Source organism: Rattus norvegicus, chromosome 3 (genome assembly GCF_021556685.1).
Source record: "Rattus norvegicus strain SHRSP/BbbUtx chromosome 3, alternate assembly SHRSP_T2T, whole genome shotgun sequence".
NCBI classification, from domain to species: Eukaryota; Metazoa; Chordata; class Mammalia; order Rodentia; family Muridae; genus Rattus; species Rattus norvegicus.
The window spans coordinates 53,312,182-53,335,600 of NC_141536.1; the positions used below are offsets into that span (position 1 = coordinate 53,312,182).

The 23,419-nt window shown below is 39.9% G+C and overlaps 1 protein-coding gene and 1 pseudogene across 5 annotated transcripts in view; both read right to left on the minus strand.

Moving 5' to 3' along the window:
• Nucleotides 1-23,419, minus strand: part of Abcb11 (ATP binding cassette subfamily B member 11) — a 95,416-nt gene that overhangs the window by 68,176 nt on the left and 3,821 nt on the right. The window contains 5 exon segments of one of the 5 annotated variants that reach the window (NM_001431473.1): nucleotides 10,196-10,434; nucleotides 11,512-11,563; nucleotides 14,037-14,058; nucleotides 15,355-15,453; nucleotides 15,729-15,834. In NM_001431473.1, the coding sequence (NP_001418402.1) occupies nucleotides 10,196-10,434; nucleotides 11,512-11,563; nucleotides 14,037-14,058; nucleotides 15,355-15,430 (389 nt within the window). In that variant the 5' untranslated portion in view covers nucleotides 15,431-15,453; nucleotides 15,729-15,834. 5 annotated transcript variants of the gene reach the window in all.
• LOC134486376 (DNA mismatch repair protein Msh6-like) lies at nucleotides 6,328-7,586 on the minus strand (annotated as a pseudogene).

The following is a 23,419-nucleotide window of genomic DNA, read 5'->3' on the forward strand; positions in this document are numbered from 1 at the left end:
CTTTCTTCTCAGCACCTCATGGCACCTTCTCAAAAATCGACCATATACTTGGACACAAAAGAAATCTCAACAGATATAAGAACATTGAAATAATCCCTTATATTCTATCAGACCACCACAGACTAAGGCTGGTCTTCAATAGCAACAAAAACAACAGAAAGCTCGCATACACATGGAAACTGAACGACTGTCTACTCAATGGTAACTTGGTCAAGGAAGAAATAAAGAAAGAAATTAAAAACTTTCCAGAATTCAATGAAAATAAAGGCAGAACATATACAAACTTATGGCACACAGTGAAAACAGTGCTAAGAGGAAATTCATAGCTCTGATTGCCTCCATGAAGAAACTGGAGAAAGCATACACTAGCAACTTGAGAAAATACTTGAAAGTTCTAGAACAGAAAGAAGCAAATACACTCAAGAGGAGCAGATGGTGGCAAATAAGCAAGGTCAGGGCTGAAATCAACCAAGTAGAAACTAAAAGGACTATACCAAGAATCAACAAGACTAGGAGCTGGTTCTTTGAGAAAATCAACACGATAGATAAACCCTTAGCCAGATTAACCCAAGGGCACAGAAACAGTATCCAAATTAACAAAACCATGGATTAAAAGGGAGATATAACAACAGAAATGAGAAAATTCAAAAAATAATAGATCTGACTACAAAAGTCTTTCCAGTCAACAAAACTGGAAAACCTGGATGAAATGGATAATTTTCTAGACAGATACCATGTATCATAACTCCCAAGAAAATAGGTCATTAGAAGTCTCCCTACAAAAAAAAAATCCAGGGCCAGATGGTTTTAGTGCAGAATTCTATCAGGCCTTCAAAGATGATCTAATACCAACACTCATCAAACTATTCCATAAAACAGAAACAGAAGGAACACTACCCAATTCTATGAAGCCACAGTTATACTGATTCCTAAACCACAAAAAGACCCAACAAAGAAAGAGAACTATAGATCAATTTCCCTTATGAATATCTATGCAAAATACATAATAAAACTCTCAAACACTAAATCCAAGACACATCAAAACGATCATCCACCATGATCAAGTAGGCTTCATTCCAGGAATGAGGGATGGTTCAATATACAGAAATCCATCAAAATAATTTTTATGTAAACAAATTTAAAGGAAAAAACAACATGATCATCTCATTAGAAACTGCCTTTGACAAAATACAATGCCCACCCATGTTAAAAAGTATTGGAGAGATCTGGAATTCAAGGTGCATACCTAATATAATAAAAGCAATATACAGCAAACCAATAACCAACATTAAACTAAACGGAGAGAAACTTGAAGCAATCACACTAAAATCAGGCATTAGACTAGGATGCCCACTCTCTCCCTACCTATTTAATATAGTACTCAAAGTTCTAGCCCAAGCAATTAGACAACAAAAAGAGATCAATGGAATACAAATTGGGAGAGAGGAAGTCAAGATATCACTATTTGCATATGATATAATAGTATACATAGGCAACCTCAAATTTTCTACTAGAGAGCTCCTACAGCTGATAAACACCTTCAGCAAAGTGGCTGGATATAAAATTAACTCAAACAAATCACTAGTCTTCCTTGACTCAAAGGATAAAAAGACTGAGAAAGAAACTAGGGAAACAACACCCTTCAAAATAGTAACAAGCAATATAAAATATATTGGTATGACTCTAACCAAGCAAGTGAAAAATCTGTATGACAAGAACTTCAAATCCCTGAAGAAAGAAATTGAAGAAGACTTCAGAAGATGGAAAGATCTCCCATGCTCATGGATTGGCAGGATTAATATAGTAAAAATGGCCATCTTGCTGAAAGCAATCTACAGATTCATTGCAATCCCCATCAAAATTCCAACTCAATTCTTCATAGAATTCTCAAATTCATTTGGAATAACAAAAACCTAGGATAGAGGAAAACTCTTCTCAGTAATAAAAGAACTTCTAGGGGAATCACCATCCCTGACTTCAAGCTGTACTATAGAGCAATAGTGATAAAAATTGTATGGCATTGGTACAGAGACAGGTAGATCAGTGGAATAGAATTGAAGACCCAGAAATGAACCCACACACCTATGGTTGCTTGATATTTGACAAAGAAGCTAAAACCATCCAGTGGAAAATAAAACACAGCACTTTCAACAAATGGTTCTAGTTCAACTGGCAGTCTTCATGTAGAAGAGTATAAATTAATCCATTCTTAACACCTTGTACAAAGCTAAAGTCCAAGTGGATCAAGGACCTCCACATAAAACCAGATACACTGAAACTAATAGAAGAGAAAGTGGAGAATAGCCTCGAATACTTGGGCACAGGGGAAAATTTCCTGAACACAATACCAATGACTTATGCTTTAAGAGCAACAATCGACAAATGGGACCTCATAAAACTGAAGTTTCTGTAAAGCAAAGGACACTGTCATTAGGACAAAATGGCAACCCACAGATTGGGAAAAGATCTTTACCAACCTTACAACCAATAGAGGGCTAATATTCAAAATATACAAAGAACTCAATAAGGTAGACTCCAAAGAACCAAATAGCCCTATTAAAAATGCAGTACAGAGCTAACTAGAGAATTCTCAACCAAGGAATCTCAAATAGCTGAGAAGCACTTAGAGAAATGTTTAATATCCTTAGTCATCAGGGAAATGCAAATCAAAACAACCCTGAAATTCCACATCACACCAGATAGCAGATGTTGGCAAGGATGTGAAGAAAGAGGAACACTCCTCCATTGCTGGTAGGACTGCAAACTGGTAAAACCACTCTGGAAATCAGTCTGGCGGTTCTTAAGAAAATTGAACAATATTACCTGAAGACCCAGCTATACCACTCCTGGGCATATACAGAAAAGATGCTCCAACAAGGACACGTGCTCCACAATGTTCATAACAGCCTTATTTATAATAGCCAGAAGCTGGACACAACACAGATGTCCCTCAGCAGAAGAATGGATACGGAATATATAAACTCTCAAATAGAGGGGAGGGCGGATGGGGGCTTGATGGAGGAAGTAACTGGGAAGTGGGATATCATTCGAGATGTAGACGAACGGAATAATTAATGAAAAATAAAAAAAGAAAACACTGGCAAATTAATTCTTAGAGCATATAAACAGGATCATACATTGTTACTAAGTGCAATATATTCCTGGTGATTTAACGTATGAACATTAATCAGTCATATAAGCTATATGAATACTATAATGCACAAAAAAACCCACATGGTCTTCATAATACAGAAGTTTTTAGCAAAACTCAATACCACTTAATGATTAGAAATTTCTTAAACCAGGCTGGAGAGATGGCTCAGTGGTTAAGAGCATCGACTGCTCTTCCAGAGGTCCTGAGTTCAATTCCCAGCAACCATATGGTGGCTCACAACCGTCTGCAATGAGATTTATGCCCTCTTCTGCTGTGTCTGAAGACAGTGTATGCATATATATTAAATAAATAAATGAATCTCAAAAAGTTCCTCAAACCAGGGATAGAAGGAGACTCCCCCCCGAACTTGAAAAATCCTATAGCTAGCATCATTCTCAATGGGAAAACACTTCAAGAAAAAGAAAAGGCATCGTCTCACAGCTCCTGTTCAATGCTGTAGAGGAAGACTGGCTTAGAGCACTTAGACAGAAAAAATTAAAACTAGGAAAACACATCATCTAATTATAAATTAAATACTCTTGTTTCTGTTTACGAGGTGACATGATCTTATATGGAAGGTTCTAGAGAATCCACTAGAAATCTATTGACATGAATAAATAGGACAACTGGGTTACAGAAGCTAAGATCTCATGTAACACATTGTAAATCGATGTAACAGCAGTGAAAATCTGACCAGGGATTCGGAAAATAAGTTGGCCTATAATAGCACCAAAAAAGAATAGAATATTTAGCAAACAAATTTAACAATCAGATCAAATGTATATTATGAAAATTATAAAATTATAAAATCCTGTTGGAATTAAGGACAATTTAAATAACTGGATCCCAGAGAACAATATTCTCACAGATTGATTCATAGATTCAATGTGACCTCTAGTATTCTGGCTTATTTCTTCACAGAAGTTAAATATACTAAGCCTCAAAATTATATAAATTATACTAAAGACCCAGAATAGACAATAGTGTAAAAGAACCAAGTTGGTAGACTCATATGCCTCGATCTCAGATACTCATAGAAAGCTACAGGAGTTTAAAAGGTTTATATATTCCTTCATATATAAATGATATATATTCATATATATAAATATATAAAGTTTATATATTCCTTCACATATATATGAAGGAATCAGGAGCCCAGAAATAAACCCTGATATTTAGTATAAACTGATTTTGACATGGGTTCTGATATTATACAATGTGAAAAATTTTTTAAGTTGAAATAGTCTTACTAACAAATGATGTTAAGTGATTAACTATGTCAAAAAAGGAATCAAATCAAAGTTCTTCCTCCTATCATAGAGAAAAATTTACTCGAAGTGAACAACAGACCTAAATATATAAGTAGAACTATAAAAGTCTTATAACAAAAAAATCACAGGTTTGCATTTTAATGACCCTGGACAGTTTCTTAGATGCCAAAACCAAAAGAAACAAAACATGAAAAGAAATAAAGTAGGGGTCACCAAAATTAAAGCTTTAGGGCTTAAAGGGCCACCATCAACAGACTAAAAAGATAACCTGAAGAATGGTAAAAATTTTCTGGAAATCCTACATTTGGTAAAGGACTTATAACTAGAAAAATACACTCTTATAACTCAATAATAAAAAGACCTAATCCAGCTTGGTGAAGGACAATTTAAATAGACACCATTTCTAAAGAACGTCAGCAAATGGCCAATAGGCACCTACTAAAATGCCAGTGTCATTAGCCATCAGGGAAATGTGTCAGGATTGGATCCTACTTCATGCTCACTAGAATGGCACTGTATGGGTTTCCTACCACTGCTATAACAGAGTCCCACAGACTTGGTGACTCAACTCCTCCTCAAGGCCAGAAGTCTGAAAGCTTTGCCGGGCCTACATTGTCACGTAGAAAAAGCTGTATTACAAACTCTACCGTGTCCAGAGGCTCTAGAGCAGAATCTCTTTTGCCGCTTCTGGCTACTGGAAGGTGCCTCCCAGCTTTCCTATCACCTGCCTCTCCTCCCTGTAGTCCGGTCTCACGCTACCTCTATTAAAAACAATGGGAGCATTTAGAGCGCACCTGCATAATCCAGCATCATCTCCTCTACCTGCGAATACTGAACCTTTTTTCTGTATTTTGTGTGTGTGTAGGGTAGGGGGAGGTTCAAGATGGGATTCCCGGTTGACCTGATACTCCAGTGAAGATCAGGTCGTCTTGAACTCACAGCAGTCTTCCAACCTCAGCCTCCCAAGTGCTGAGATTACAGACATGAGCTCCAAGGCCCATCTTAGATCCTTAATTTATCCACACCACCTGCTTAGACTCTTTTTCAATATAAGCCAATATTCATGGGTTACAGGGATTAGGACGCAGTTTGTTACCGGAAGTGTAGAGGATTATAACCTCGTACACCGTGAGGGAGAAGACAAATGCTACAGACACTTCGATAATAGTCCGACAGTTCCTTCAGGACTGCATGTGAATGACCTACAACTCTGTTTTCAGCTGTAGAACTACAAGAAATGAAGTCATACGTCCACATAGAAAACCATACGCAAATGTCCAAAGCACTATTATTTACAATAGCAAAAAAAAAAAAAAGCAGGAAAAATTAAAATTACCACCAATGGATAAATAAGAGGAAATAAAACATTCTATCCATGCAGCAAAATACTCACAAATAAAAATAAAATGCCGATCCGTGCTACAAACAGAAGAACCGCAAGAACATTACACTGTTTTTAAAAGGCCTCTCTGTCTTAGAGGGTCACATGTTGCGTGACTCCGTTTATATGACATCTTAGTCACGGAAAATCAGTCACTGTGGCTGCGGCATGAGAGATGGGAAGTTAGGGAGCAACAGGTAGGACACAGATTTCTGTTTGTGTCCTAGGCACACACAAACATTTCAGCTTGAGAGCACAACCTCAGCCTTCTATCCCATTGTGTCTACATGGGGAGCAGGTAGGAAAACAGTTCTCCAGGGGTGGTGTGGTCAGCTTTCACGGGACCACAAAGATTTGTATTCACAATCGTGTGTGTGTGTGTGTGTGTGTGTGTGTGTGTGTGTGTGTGGCGCTTTCCAAACTGAACCAGAGTCCATGTGGCCAAAAGATTATGCCAGAAATTGCAGAGAACTAGATGAACTGCCTAAGAGAACTGACTAAGAACTATTTCTTTCTTTTTTTCATTTTTAAAAAATAAAGTTTATTAGATCATAATGTTGTCTGAATTTACCACCCTTTTCAAAAGTCAACTCAGCTTCCAATGTAGTCTACAATTGGTTAATCAAAGCCAGCAACCTATGGATAGCTTCACTGTTTATAGTCGGTCTTTCACTAGCCAGACAAACTTCTGGAAATAGTTGCAATGACTGATTCATCCTCTCAAATTCTCTTGCTTTTCTGTGTCCCTTCTGAATAACCTCCTCCAGAGAAGCCTTGCTGCATTAAAGCCATAGCTCTTAGGACAAGCTCCCTTAATGAATTTACAGGGGAAAGTAATAGTCTCCTGGCTGGGATCCTCACATTCATTTTCTACCATGCATGCTGTATGTCCTTGGTGCACACAAACATTGTTTTTAAAGATTTATTTATTTATTTATTTATTTATTTATTTATTTATTTATTATATATAAGTACACTGTCACTGTCTTCAGACACACCAGAAGAGGGCATCAGATCCCATTACAGATGGTTGTGAGCCACCATGGGAATTGAACTCAGGGTCTCTGGAAGAGCAGTCAGTGCTCTTGACCCCTGAGCCATCTCTCCAGCCCCCAAACATTTTAAGAATAATCTTCTACTGATGAATGAGAGTGTGTAGAAAATAGTGTTTGACACTTTATGGTTTCAGCAAGTTCTTTAACAACAGCACTGGCTATCGCTCTCCCATCGAAAGTTGCAGTCCCTCCTCCTAATTCCAAAAACACCAAAGGATGTGCTTTGCGTGCCTAAGTTTTGCTCAACTCAACAAAGCATGTGCTTTCCCCTGACCTTAGTCTATCGGAAGCGCCAAGTCGAGTAAACACTATCAAGTGGTGTGAGCTCACATATCACAGCAGGCACATAACAACCCATCTGGGTCATCACGGCTTACAGACCAGCCTGTCTTATGAGTGTAGATTTGCCCCTCATAGTCGGTCCAGTAACAAACACACAATAGGCTTTGCCATTTTCCTCTGCTTCTTCCTCACAACCTATTAGAATGGCATTAGGAATAAAACGTCTCAAAAAAAAAAAGTTTTGTAATGCAGGGATATCGTGACCTTTAAGCTCTAAATGGGGATGTGTGTCTTCTCCTGGTAACAGAATTACTGGGCAACACATAGGACCATCTCCTCTTTGTCTGTAGCTAGCCAGGCAAAGCAAGACCCCCAACACTGCAGTGCACTCTACAGCAGACTGCCAGTCTTGGGACCTGGGTCCCAGCAGGCAGTGTAATCTGCCTCCTCACTGGAGGCAAAAGGACCTCGATGGAGGGCAGGCCATCCCACCAACTCTTGCGGCTTCTCAGCAGGTGATTTGGTTTGGGCCAAGAACAGTTTCTAAGAGTTTAGCTTTAACACTCCACCCAATGGCTTAAAGACACATGTGAAACATAATACGGTAAAAGTACACAAACATGGCCTGCCGCGGCCTGCACACACACGTCACTAAAGCTATTGGCTTGTCTTACAATCAACACATCTATCGTCCTAGGTAGCGATATCGGATCCTTAACAAAACAGCTTTTCCAAGAAAGGCTCTTGCAAGTGTTGGGTAACTTGAGAGGCATTTCAACCACTGACACATGGGAAAAGGTTCTCCCCCTTATCCTGGTCCCCACCCAACTCCACTTTCCCAGTGATCTCACCCCACAAAAGATAAAGGAATGGCGCTCACACCAGTGGCTGCAATAACTCATCGTGGGAGTATTTACCTTGTCAAAGTGTTCCTGGTAAAGGGATCATCCGAGAAAGGTCTGCCCTAATAATCCATTTCAGTTTACTCATATTTTAAATGAGGAAGACAAACGAATGCTTTATTAGACTTTACCACGTGATCATTTAAATACTCGTGTCATGTAAACTCAGCTGAGGCCATCGCTCTTCTGAAAGCTCCAGTTTGCAACATTTATTCAATTCCAGGTATGAGGCCTGGTAAGAATGAGCCAATGAGTGATTGTAGCCACCGAGGATTCTTTGCTTATCAAGGTGATGTCAGCATCAAAGCTAGATTCATTCTTCAGTTCATCTGACAAAGGTGTACAGGTAGCGGGGCTGGGGATTTAGCTCAGTGGTTAGAGCGCTTACCTAGGAAGCGCAAGGCCCTGGGTTCGGTCCCCAGCTCCGGAAAAAAAAAAAAAAAAAAAAAAAGGTGTACAGGTAGCTAAGACGCTGGAAATGTCTCCCAATATTTCCTCTTTAACCTTGGTCTGCATGATTCTAATGGCCCAGTGCCACCAGTGGCTGTGGTGATGTCACTCTCAGAAACGCCGCTCATTTCTGCCCTCCAACAGAAAGGAAGAGCTCTAAGGGACTCATTGAAATCAGTCTCATTATAGAAACTGCTGAGTCTCTCAGAAGAAAATATCCTTGCACGCTTAGAGAAACATACAAATTCAAACACCAGCAAATTTACTTCCAACAATCTGGCTTGCTAATTTTTAAATTTACTTTTTTAAAAAATGTGTATGTGCTGTATGTGCGAGTATGAATGTTCACATCTATGTACGTGTGTAAGGGATGCACACATACATTCTCACCTTATTTTTGACACAAGGTCTCTCACCACTCTCCTGTAGTTCACTGATGGACCACACTGACTAGCCATCAAGCTTTGGGGACTTTCCTGTCTCTTCCAGCCTTCCCCCTTAGCTCTGGCGTTACAGATGCAGGCTCTGTCATTCTTGATTTTTTATGTGGGTGCCAGGAATCTGAACATGGGTCCTCACTTTGTGAGAATTGCACCCACTAAATGATCTCCCCAGCTTCTGCTTATTAATTTTAAAGGATAATTCTATATATTGCATATAATTTTGTGTCTTTTCATCATCCAGCACTCATTAGTTTATAACTAATATTTTATGAATGATCACTGAATGAATGACAGTCTAGCTTACTAGACCAAAGTTCTACACAAATAAGGATGTGACTCATAGGACAATGTGCCCTTCCTTGATGCTTCTACAAGTCCATGTTACTTAATTGACATTTGAAATTTTTTGATTGAAGCAATGAGAAATCCTCAAAGTAGATGATATTATGGAAGAATTTTAATGGTTTAGACTCAGTTTAAACCAACCCTGTAAACATATTAGTTATTAATATGAAAAATAAAAATGTATTTTAGAAAGCTGTCCCATGTCTTTCTAGTCAGGATATGCTCAGCCTTTGACTCATGTACCTGAGCATATGGAGTCATACGTGCCAATGAACTTGTCCTGCATCTGAAGCCGTACAAGGCAGGTGCAAAGTCCATGCCACAACACTGAGTCAGCCCACAGTACGACAGACTCAGTGATTACAAAGTGGGCTATTGGGTGTATCACAGAGACAACAGTAGCACAGTGACTGAGCTTGTCTGAATTCCATAATGAGCCTGTTCTGGCTAGTTCTTCAGGACTAGCTTCTTGTCACCACCACAGCACTCTTGATGAAAACTCAACTACTGCCTATAACTATTGATTTCTATTTCTATAATGTAGCATATGCATGAAACACATGGAGAGAGAACAAAGCCAAGGGGCAAACGGGGGGGGGGATGTTAATAGGAAAGGAGCTCTTGTCTAGGAGACTCAAATGAAATTCAGTTATCTTCTTAGTGGCAATAAGTGTGGATAGTGTCATGTTCAGGCTTAGAGTGAACCAAGTGGTAAATCTTTGGTGTAGGTATTTGATTAGCAATGTCCGTTGATGTTTGTAGAAAAAACTACAAAGTTAAAGAATTTCTATCAATATGGGTAAGTTTGTTTTCCTGCTCTTTTGTATTAAATTGCCATTTCAACTCAGTTGGTATTGTCTTTGGATGTTTTGAATTATAATTTAAGGTGTAACAAAAAGAAAAATGGCTTACCCACAGACTGTTCCATTTGTCATGTTCTGGTGGAAGGAGCTGTTGATCCATACAATGGTGTTATTCACACACGCTTTTCCTGGTATCTCGAGTTCTTGCCTTTCAATGTCATATTTAATAAAAATATCTGTCATTATACCAAAAATAATAAGTATGCCTGGCTGGGCCATTCCATGTAGCAATGCGCATACGCCTCCCATAAGCATCAGCCAGATGTCTTTTGATGAAGAAAATCGAAACTGGAAAAACAAAGGGTTCCAAGATTATCTACATGTGAGAAGTGCACAGAGGATGGGCTTGGGGTTGGGGGAACTGGGCGGGAGGGCTACTTAATTTCACTTCATGTCTGATAATAGCACTCAACACCAGGCGCTTGTGGGGGCCAGCTCTGAGCACTTGTCCTCACACTAATTATGCAGATGGACTAGCTATCAGTTGTCCAGAACATCAGATCCTTACACTACATCCAAATCTTTGAGTCTACCTCCTCGGGTCAGGAGCTGACTTCATTCCCTTCCAATCACCCAGTCATCATCATCACAGATGCCACTACCAGGTAGACACACTGAGTGAACGTTCAACAGTGCAGTCAGTTGCCTCTCAGCTCTGAGAACCCATCTGGACAACCAACAGATTTTTACTTAGAAATGTTGCACCTAAGCGGTGGCTGATGTCACCCCTTTAATCCCAGCACTCAGGAGGCAGAGGCAAGCAGATCTCTGGGTTAGAGGTCAGCCTGATCTGCAGAGCAAGTTCCAGGACAGCCAGGGCTACAGAGAAACACTGTTTGGGAAAGAAAGAAAAACAGAAAGGAGAGAGAGAGAGAGAGAGAGAGAGAGAGAGAGAGAGAGAGAGAGAGAGAGAGAGAGAGGAAAAAGAAAGAGAGAGAAAGAAAAAGAGAAAAGAGAAGAAAAAGAAAGAAAGAAAGAAAGAAAGAAAGAAAGAAAGAAAGAAAGAAAGAAAGAAAGAAAAGAAATGCCTTTATCCTATACAAATCTGTGGTAGATGCATAAACTATGGAATTTCTAAAGACTTCTCATAACGATGGCTATATATGATCAATTGCTCTGGGAGTTACTGTGAAGGCTTTCCTTATTAAAATTAGTTCATGGATTCTATTCCAAGTGGCTATGCTGATATCGGACAGGGTGTTTACTGATCATTGAGTTTCTAATCACTCTTCTGGTAAAGCTCATGACTGCATGGCTGATCACTGGAGTTCAGTTCTGCCAGAATGACTAAGGAGTTGGCTCGTCCTCCACTGTGAATAATCCACAGTTGCAACATCAACCAAGTAAACCAGCACAGGGTATTACCAGTTCAAAGAAGCCAACTCGAATGTCTCCCTCCTTCATCTTATCTTGTAACCTGAGGAGAAGAAAAGTCATTGAAAGGTCATGTTTCCGAAACTGGTGAGAAATTCTCCCTACATGGTGCTTTTCTGAATTATTCTTTAAAAAGTATGAATTTCCCCTTCTGCCTGGGAAACTCACTATTTTAATGTATTTTTCATCCATGAACTCTCAACAGTTATGGGTGCCTGGATAAGACCTTCACAGGGCCACACCAGTCAACACTATGGCATGGGCAGAGAAGGGTCACAAGGTCACAAACATAGTTGAAGAGCTACAAGCAGTAAGTAGCAACTGAAAGCGGATCTGGGCTCTGTTTTCTTCAGGAGCAAGGTTCTTAGTAGATTGCCCATAATCCAATAGTCAGCCTTAGGCCATGTGTATATAGGCAATATTAACTGGACTCAGCAGGAGATAGAATATTTGTGTGTGTGTGTGCATACATATATTCTAAATATATATACTATACTACATATTATATATGTCTTAGATATATCATATATATTTATATATGTTCTCTATATACATATAGACAGATACAGAGAATATATATAGAACATATATAGCATATATGTGTGTGTATGTATATATATATACACGTATATATATAATAGTGTATATATTCTAGCTCTCATGAAAACAGTCACCCATCCATCTGTCTTTGCCAAATGTGCTCCCTCTCAAAATGTCCTTTCTTAGACCCTCATGTGGACAGTTACTCCAACTTCAGATTCCCACTCCAAGTCTCCTAAGTCTCCCTGGCAGGACCTTCTCCAGCCAAGACCGTTGGGATTTCAATAGCATCTGCCCTACCACACACATTCCTTCTTACGTCTTCATCTCCAATTCACTCTTTTTCTTAGGGAAAAAAAAGTTATACATTCTCAGTAGCCACCGTGTAATATGTTTTCTAAATTTATAATGTCTATTCTCTCTCCCCATTAATATACTCTCCTCATGAGCCTGGAGGGAACGCACTACAATTACTCTGCTGAAGGAGCACGCAGTACAATGACTCCTAACGACACATGGCTATACCCGCTGATCAGAGAGAGCACCACACAGCCCTCATCAGAGAAGCATCTTCCTCTTGCAGTAGATGGGACTGACCACAGAGACCCACAACTGGAAACCTGCAAAGAGGAGGAGACTTTGGTGCACTCATCAGACCCCTCCCCTCAGGGCTCAGGAATCTACTATACAGAAAGATTTTAGGAGCCAGAGGGGATGGAGGACCCCAGGGAACACAACAGGAGAGACACACATGGGAACTCACAGAGACTGTGTCAGCACACCTGACACCTGCACAGGTTTCAAACCCAGGGTCCCAGCACTGAGAGGAGAAAGTGGACACAGGCTCTGGTCCTTAACCAAGAAGTATCGCAATGGATGCCCACTGGCAAAGGGACAATCCATTTTCTCCAATAGAATGTCACTGGGTCTATCAATCACACTGCAGAGCATGCCCCATGCCCAGGACTGACTGACTGACACAAAATTAATTCCAGGATCGATCGTTTGCTTGTGGTGGGCTTCTGATTCTTTTAATTTTGTTTTGACATTTCTTGGTCTTGTTGGGTTGTTTGTTTTTACTTTTATTTTTGTGAGGTTTTAAAAAAATTTTTTTAGAGTGAGAGAGAATTAAGGTTGATCAAAGTACATTATGATATTTTATATATTTTATTAAAACATAAAATGCCCTCCTTGCAGTGAGAGAGTTATACTAGATGTTTCTTTTCTGCACTCCCAATGGAACTGTTGGAGGGCCAAGGTCACCTGATTTCTTCTAGCACAGTGCTAGTCTACCAGTCCTCCTGCAGCCTTCTGTCACGAGATACTTCAAACATCTCAAATCAACCTTCTACTATTCATCTTCCATGCCAGGAACTCAGATGGTGCCTCTGTTCTAGGCTAGCCCCCATCTAATCCTGTCTCAACACTTCCTTACATGTGAACTCAAATTTGAGTGCTGAAAAGAAAGCTCAAATAATTCAACTTTAGGTTTCTGTTAGTCATCGGGGCAGGTGGGGAGGGGGTGGGGGTGATAGAGGAGGGGGCGGAGGGCATGGAGTTGGAAGGACCTCCTGGAACCTGTGAAATGACACTATTGTCCAACTCTTTCCTGTTTGTTCGGGCTAGAAGCTCTGTGGTGGACTAGGACTCAAGGGAGGAAAACGGACGTAATCAGGAAGGGCTATCCCACAAGGCTTTCAAGAGAAGAAGAAAGCAGCCTGGCAGTGGTGGTGCATGCCTTTAATGCCAGCACTCAGGAGGTAGAGGCAGGTGGATCTCTGAGTTCAAGACCAGCCTCCTCTACAGAGTGAGTACCAGGACAGCCAGAGTCACACAGAAAAGAAGGAAAAAAGAGAGTGTTCTATGCTTTCTATACGTAGTAAGTACTGTATGTGAAAATGCTCTGCTCTATATTCATAGGGATATTCTGAAATCTTTCTAGAAAGGACAGCTGTGCTGTTGAAATGGTCACTCACCTTGATTTCTTATCATTGTTATCTGTCAGGATGAAAACAACACATCAGGAGGTTAATGGTCTTGTCAGAATGCAACACAATCATAATCATTAGTCAACCAAAAGCGTTTCTAGGAAGTACTTTTTAGTCATGAATTATAAAATAATAACTGCTTCTTTCTATCCCTTTATCATCCTCCCTCTCTCCCCACCTCCTGTTGCTCTGGCTATATATTTGGATATTTTTCCCCAGATCATAAAATATTTTTATTTTCTGAATATCAAAAGAAAGTCTTTCCCTTTTTGAGACAGGGTCTCTCACTCTGTTATGCAAGTTGGTTTGGGAACTACATAGTCCAGAGTAGCCTCAGATTCAGACCCATGGCAATTTTCCTGCTTTAGTCTCCCAAGGACTAGAACTACAGCTGCGAACCACTGTGCTTGGTGGAAATCACCATTTCTAAATTGGCTGGAGTAAATATGGTTATTGGAAATTATCTATTCAAATGAAAATTAACTGATTGGCTCCTTAGAAACATTTTCTATTTTTCAAAATGTATCTACTTAACAGATCACAGATTGACCGTAATATGTCTTTAATACTTCCTCGACATCAGAATCCATAAGACAGAGCTGTACATTATTTTTGTCAGCACATGTAGAGCAAATCTCTGTAGGAAATGGGAGTGTCTAAAGGGATATAAGGAAGTCACAGAGAAAAGAACGCTAAGGGATATTTGTTACCATGGCCACTATTTCTTGGTTCTGATGATGTTTAATACAACTGTAGAAAGACTAGAGAGACATTATGATATGGAGACAAGGCTTGAGAATTGGAAAACTAGATTAGAAGCATGATTGTATGAATTTCCATTCATGAATGAATGAATGAATGAATGGCAGCTTAGAATCTGTGCTTACAACATGCCAGGGTCTAATGTGTCTAGACCTCTCCCACAGCTTCTCATTCTTGCCAGGAGAGTGTTGGTAGGGCCTGTTTAAGGAGCAGAAATCATTAACAATTACTGTTGCCATGGTGATCAGTAATGATATGGGGCTAAAGTTACTACAATGATCAGTGTTGAACAACCCTACTCTACTGGGGAGAAGGTGCTCATGGGAGATGTTAGCACTCATTCACATTGTGCGTTTTAACACAGAGCTAGCTTTCAGATGTGACGAGAATTCTAGAGAACCCACTCTGGTTGTATGTCAGACATATGCCCAATACTAATTCCATATGTTGTAGCTGATTTTCCTCTGCTTTTTGAAACCACACTAGGTTTGCCTCGCTTTTGTCTTTACTTTTCTTTACATATGGCTCAAGGAAACTCGCTTACGTGATCCATCTGATTCGAAAGCATGATTCTCCTCTCCAAATTTCTTCACGCTGCGAAGAATCACTGAGTCAGACATTGCAGAATCTGCACTCAACAACCCTGTAAAATAAAACAGTTGTCCCAATTATTACATATTTTCTCTTTAACAAAAGTAGCTAAATAAACAAGTGACTTGGTTCAAAAAAACAGGCTTCAGTAGGTAATCAGCCTCAAACAAACAAACAAAAAACTCCAGATCTTTTAATTGATAACATCTCAATGAAGGAGACTAAATATTAGGAAAGAAACCGAGAGTCAGGATTTCAATAATTGTTATGCAAATGACCTTTGCCAGCTTTTCAAAAACTTAGCCCAGTTGAGAACGGTTTACTTGCTTTTCAGCTTTTGGCTCAGAGGAGGCTACAGTACAACTTTCTTCAGTCTTCCAAATTCAGGTTCATCAGGTACCAGCAGCCTACACCATGCCATCCAAGTTGGACCCTAAGGATATCAAAATTGTGTATGTGAGGTTCACCAGAGGCAAGGCCACTGCCACATCTGCTTTGGCCACCAAGATTGGTTCCCTGGGTCTGTCTCCAAAAAAAAGCTGGTCATGGTATTATGAAGGCAACCAGTGACTGGAAGGTCTGAGGATTAGCATGACACCGACCAGCCCTCTGCCTCTGCTTGACAACCAAAGCCCTCAAGGAGACACCTAGAGACAGAAAGAAGCACAGTGATTAAGCACAGTGGCAATGTCACTTTTAATGAGATTATCCAGAGAGCTTTCTGGATATATTGAGAACCTGGATATTACAAAGTCTTCGGGTTATAGGGTAGATGGCCACCATCCTCATGATGTCATAGATGACACCAACAATGCAGTGCCCAGCTAGCTAAGAAGCAGCAAGAGGAAATATTTCAATAATAGCCCATCTAATTAAAAGAAAGAAGATGGTTTTCTTTAGTTGGAGGGTAGATAATAATTGTTTACAAATATATTTGTTTTTAACAAATCCTTACTATAGTACTAAAAGAACAAAACAATTGATGGTATTCTTAAGTGTCTTGGGGATGATAATAACGCCTGAGTTCTTTCAGGGCATCTCAGTGGTCTTTCGTAAGCAGAGCCCAGGGGGAAGGTGCATCTGGTGGGAACAGAGGAAACACAGAAGGCACAGAAGGAAATGAGAAGTTAGGGTTAGTTTTAACCCCAGCTCTCTTTATGATTTTTCTCTGTGTCGAATGCATAACAATGATGAGCTTTTAAACATCTAAGCAGGCTCAAGACAATAAAAATAAACCATCAAAATTAAGTGAACCGTAAGTGGAACAGAAGAGAGCATGCCAGTTGGTATTTCACTGCAGGTTCCAGATACAGACAGGGGAATGAGAGTCTAGCAACTGATAAGACCAGAAGTTTCCCACACCAGACAGTGGACTGAAGAGCGCTGCTGGGAGGCTCCTGAACACTTAGTGCCAATCGGTGCCTGAGGACTTAGAGGTCACAATGAAATGCAGATCTATGAAGGTTAGATAAGGAGATGGTGATATATGTTATATATGCATATATACATGCTGTGTGTATATATGATTATATCTTCATCTTATGCACATAAAAGAGTTGAAGATGGACTTCACCTATTTGGGGTCACAGACGATGGAAATGACAGATACAATAATCAGATCATTGCTAGCAATTTTCTAAGAGCTGTGATATAATTAATACTAGATTCTATGTTATGTCATGCATGCCTTGAGGGCCTGATCCCCGTGCAAAGGAGTGTTCAGTGATGAAGCTTTAAGGAAATGATTAGATAGTGAGGATTTGTCTTCATAAATGGAGTAATCCATTTCCTAATCCAGAATTGGAATATATTATTGGAAGATAGTGGAACTATGGAAGATGAGTCACTGAGAGCATGTCCTGGCTCCTTTCTTCATGTCTCTTTGTTTCTTAGTCACAGCAGGGTGAGAAGTCTCATCCTTCACTCACTCCCACCACCATAATATTTGGCCTTGCCTCAGGCCTCAAGAAATAGAGTTAGCCAAAACCATGAGACAAAATTACCCTTTCCTCTTTTTAAGTTGTTTGTGATAGGTATTTTGTTACAGCAACAACAGCTATTAGCCATTCCAAGAGTTGATCAGCATAAACAAAAATCAGTCAATAGACAATTTATATTGAAAGCATAGAGCATAAAAATAACTACAACCTGTCTCAAATCTATGAAATCAGTGATAACAGACTGATAGATTTTTATTAATAACTGATAGTGGAAAACAGCAGATGAACATCTTCAAAGTGCTGGGCCAAAAAGAGTCAGTTTGTCCACATCCTCACATTGAGAACCAAGGGAGGATTCATTCACAAAGTATTGCAGAGTGGACCACAGATGAAAAGAGTATCTAGAAAGGTTTATAAAAAGAACCAAGTGTGAACATAAGAACTAATAATATACCCCAGTATTGTCCATTAAGTCTCAATGTGGAGTTTAACCTGTTTATTTCAAAGAGATGGAAATTAAAACTAGGTGGGGTGGTTTGAATAGATATGGCCCCCATAGATGTCTCCTTCTGGACACTGCTATGCTTCCCATCATGATGATGATGGACTGAACCCCTGAAACTGTAAGCCAACCCCAATTAAATGTTAGCCTTTATAAGAGTTGCCTTGGTCATGGTGTCTCCTCACAGCAATGGAAACCCTAATTAAGGCAGTAAAATAAGATATTTGGTGTGTAGGTGAAGTGTGGTAAACTCATCCTCATAAGTATCTAAGCCCAAATGTTCTAGTGATTATGGAATGCATAGATGAACACCTGATTCAAACTGCCAAGCATAAACCTACAAATCACTCTCAGTGAATGAAGACAGGGGCAGCCTCCACCTTCACACATTACCTGTTTCCATTTGTGTATATGAAATGTCCAGTATGGCCAACCAATAGAGTCAGTAAGTAATGATCTAAACCTGGAGCAGTTGTAGAAGAGAGATTAAGAAAGAATAACTGGTAATGAAGACAAGGTTCTACTGGGGATATTGAATTAGAGAAGACTGCATAATCTATGGATATACTAAAAATGTGTGTGTGTTGTACACTTCATTCGGATGAACTCCATGCTATGTAAATTATACTTTCAACATGCACACAGAACATTCAGGGAGAGAAATTCCGCAGCAGAGAAACAGAGAATGATAAATGCTGGTGGTCTGCTAGCTTTCTCCTCTTATGTAGTTTGAGGCCCAAGACCATCAAGTGGTGCCACCCTCGTTTAGAATGGGTCTTCCCATTTCAACTAACCTAATCAAAGAACTCTTCACAGGCACAGGCAGAGAATATTGAATCTAGGTGACTCCTTCCTCACAGATAGGCTTATCTCATAGGTGATTCTATATCTTGTCAACTTAACAATAAACTATCATAATAAGGAGTTTTGGTAGGTTCCTATCTAACACCAATGTATGGAATCTGAAAAAAAGAAATAATTTAAGTTACATTTGACACATTTATAAAAATTGGCAACTTCACAAAACATATAGGTAAATCAAGCTGAAGTGAGCTAACACTTCCTCCATACTACCTAGTTTTCATATGTACTAGAAGGTGCTTATGTAAGCTTCTGGGGGACGGAAGTTACCAACAGTCTTATGTAGTTGTGGATCCTGCAAGCTACAGTAATGATCTGTGAGACAAGATGTACCCTTTAGCCCAACACTGGCATGACGATTATGTGGACCATCAACGTCTCTCTGGTTGAATGTGAGGCCCACTTCACAGGAAAGAACACATGTTTGGTTCTGTGAACCAAGTGGAGAGCCCGTGGCTGAGGAGGCCCTGGGCCATAGTGGAGAACTTGTATCATTTATTTAACTACATTGTCATGTTTTCAAACTCCCTTCTAAATCCTTGACTACACCCATAGATAAGTGCTATGCCCAGTTTTCATCAGAGAAGCTTCTGGGTAGAAGCCCACAACTGGCCAAAAGTCTAAGAATGTTTGCAGAGTTGAGTGTTTGACCGTAAGTTGCTGTCACCTCCTCCGAGCCCAGGGAACAACATAGCCGGGGGCGAGGGGGGGGCAGAAAGAACGTAAGAGGCAGATGGTGGGGAAATGGGCAGAAAAAAACCGTATCTTCTGGACATGACAACGCCACTGCACTCACAAGGCTGCACTTCCTCCTAGTTCATCATGGTTAAGGGAAGGAACCTCGAGGTCTCATTCCTCTCTGAGACACTATAAGCAATTAACAGCCGTTGAGAGATGGGGTATTGTTTTCTTCAGTCACATAGCCATGGATGAACTGTTCTCACTCTGGGAAGCAGCCTCCCACCTCCAGCAGGAGAGGCAGGGAGGCGAGAAGGGGAAATAGATGGAATCAAAGATCACTGAAATTCATTATATACGTGTAGAGAACTCAAATGATTAAAAAGGCAACTGAAGGGTTGGGGATTTAGCTCAGTGGTAGAGCGCTTGCCTAGCAAACACAAGGCCCTGGATTTGGTCCTCAGCTCCGAAAAAAAAAAAGAAAAGAAAAGAAAAAAGAAAAAAAAAGGCAACTGAAAAAATTTAATATGGATATTAATACAAAACCGAAATTTCTCTAAGTGTATTTTAATTTTCATTTAAAATTTTGCACATAATATATTTTTATCGAAATCTTCCCTTTCCCTGATAACTATATTTGTATATATAATTTTTTCACTATGTATTGGATATGGATGCAGCCAAGTAGGAAATAGAATATTAAGTGCTATAAATAGACACATTTATATTCAGTAAAGTTGTGTTACAGTTTTAAAACACATGCATGCTAAAGACAAGCTCACAATGAAAATTAAGAAATACTTGAAACATGATAATAAAGTTAGAAAAGGTGTGGGATCTAGAAAAGCTAAAAAGGCATCAAAGACTTAGTTGTGAGCATAAACACAGTTAATTTTTCAAAAGGTTAAAGGATGAATGCCATTCTTCTTAAGATGCTTAAAAAAAAAACAAAACAAAAAACTATGGAGCTGAGGACGGCACCACATACTTAACATGTTAGAGGTGTTAGAGGCCCCGCATTCCAGCCTGAGCACAGCAAAGGGGGAGAAAGGATTTCAAAATTAAGATCATTTTAAAGACTAATGCAAAATGGAGAGGGCAAAGCAACCTAAAAGCTGTTCTTTCTGATAACCAAAGACCAGAAGGACTTCACAAAGCAACTCAAGAGAATATATACAAGCCACAAATAAACAGTAGAAAACAGATAGACAGGAGACCAGACAGAAAAAGTTTAAGTCAAAACCAAATACTGTAACTGACTTCATGATAATGGGTTTGAAAACAGGGATAAAACTGACTTTCTAGAAAACATGAATTATCACATTTTGTGCAGAAAGAAATAAAAGATGTAAAATAGTCATAATTATTTTTAACAATAATTAACAGTTAACAAATTGAATATTCATTCAATATTCAAAAAAACCCTCTAATCCCTGCCTTCCCACACCCCCCAAAATAGGCTTAGATTAGTAGCATACACAAGCTTTGTCAAAGCTTCAGAGGCTGAGTGATTCCAATATTACATATAAATTGGCTTTTTACTTATAGATTTTTAAAGGGAACCTTTCTGTTTGAGCTAATTTGTGCATTATATGAAACAAAGTTACAAGAAAGAAAGAAGAAAGTCTTCAGAACCATGGAGGGCACATGTGCACATCCTTCTTGCTCAGGAGCGGTTCTAACCTGTCTGCTCTGGCCTCGTTTTAGCACATGTGCTGCTGACGTGAACAGTACCAGTTGTTTCGTTAAATAGTAAGCTAGGATAGTTACTTTGCTCATCTCGATATCAGATAGAGAATGTTATAAGGAGGAAAAATAGACAGGAAAATTGATTTTAAAGAGCTGAGATATTCACTAAATGTAACTCGGCAGCTCACAAAACACAAGCAAACAAGGCTGGTTTGGAGCATCAAGTGGCATTTTAGGAAGCCAAATGGTCATTTGAATAGATTCAGAAAAAGTATTTGATATAATTAATATTCATTTCTGGTTTTAGAAGACCAATAAAGTTATAAAAAATGAAGTTTTACAAATGTGTCAAAAAAAATTGGGGTCATGATCATAACCCAAACCACTGACCAAAATACAGGCATAGACTAAACTCCAAGAGCGCAAAGGGCTAAGAGAATAGAGGGAGAGTTCTCTTTGGTACAGCTAATAAAAATATACTCTGATTGAATAGCTTTGGAGAACCAATAAGAAATAATGAGAAAGCCTAAATATGCTAATGGTTGGCAGGTTGGAGAATATCCTATTCTGTTATTTTCCCCAATAACCTAAAAAACAATTAAAACTGAAATGGCATTTAGTATATAGTGGGGGTGTTCTTTTTTCCCATTAATTAATTTACTTTTTCACTTTATATCCCCATCATAGCCCTCCCCCAGTCTCATCCTCCCACCTCTCTTCCCTCATCCCCAAGTCCTGGGTACCAACCTACCCTGCCACATCAAGTCTCATCAGGGCTAAGTGCATCTCCTCCCACTAAGGCCAGACAAGGCAGTCCAGCTAGAGGAATGGGGTCCACAGACAGGCAAGGGTCCCAAGCCAGAAACAGCCCCCCTCCAATTGTTGAAGGACCCACTTGAAGATCAAGCTGCACATCTGTTACATATATGTAGGAGGCTTAGATCAGCGCCTGCGTCCTCTTTGGTTAGTGGTTCAGTGTCTGTGAGTCCCTATGGGTCCAGGTTAGTTGGCTCTGTATGTCTTCTTATGGTGCCCTGGCTACCTCAATCCTTCCCCCACCTTTCCACGAGACTCCCTGAGCTCTGCCAGCAATGTTCTTTACAAATGTCTTGACTTTGAATCCTTGAAGAGAGACTGGTGAGAAGGTTCAGCAGTCAAAGACCTTTGACCCCAAGTCTGACGATCCTAGAGTGATCCCCAGAGCCCAAATGGTAGAAGAAGGGGACTGAACACACACACTCAGAAGCTGGAGGCATGGGGAAAAAGAAACAGAAAGTCCTGAAATTCTGGTCTGGGGGCCCTTAGTCCCAGCACCTCAAAGGCCAAGGCAGGCAGTGCTCTGTGAGTTCAGGACAAGCTTGGTCTAGAGAGTGAGTTCCAGGCTACAAAAAGGAGCCCCTGCCTGGAAAAGCAAAAGAAACAAACACCAACAAGAAAACAAAATAAAGTAGATCCTTATCTCTTGAGATGAAAACTACATCTTCCCACATTTCCCAGACACTGACTCTAAGGCATGAAGAGATTAAGCTACCTGTTCGAGAGCACAGGTTAGTAACTGCTGGAGCCTAGAATCAAACTCACGTCTTATGAGGTCCATGCGAGAGACCTGTATCAGCATGTTTACTGCAGCATGTTTTTGAAAGCAAAAGCTTGAAGAACATAGACATGAACACAAGAATGAGTACACGGTATATAGAACTTTTGTAATTCAGACTAAAGGAGGTAACTAGGAGAATTCAGGGGAAGTGTGGATTGGAGAGATGGATAAGTCTCTATCTCTCTTCCTACCCTCTCTTATCTCCTTCCCATTCCTATCAAACCCTACTTTCTCTCTCCCAGATCCATGACTTCATATTGCATTGTGTGACCTATTCAGTTTAACCAGAGACTTCTCTGTGCCCATCGTACAGGAACTATCAGGAGCCTGGTGGGGTCTCACAGTAGATATTGGGCGTAATGATTCCCCAGCTCTCAGAAGAACGACTAGTAAGGGGTGGGTTCCCTTTAGATCAGTCAGACATGCTCTGTTTTATTCAGTCGCTAGTTATTTTTCCTACCTCAGTCATTCCTTTAAGATGATTCATCCCACTACCGGGCATGTGTTTTAGAAGCCAAAAGTACAGCGCCTTCTCTCAGATTTTGGACTCCCACAGGCTCCTTGTTGCTTGCTGTTCCACTGTATTATCTTTGGACCGAGGGCACAATGAGCGTTCACACAATGTCTTACTGGTAGCTCTCTCCAACCTGGAACCCACTATGTAAACCCAGGTTGGTCTTTAACTTGCCTCCGTGAGTGCTGGAATTATAGGTGTTCACCACCAAGCCAATCCTGTTTTTAAAACATATCT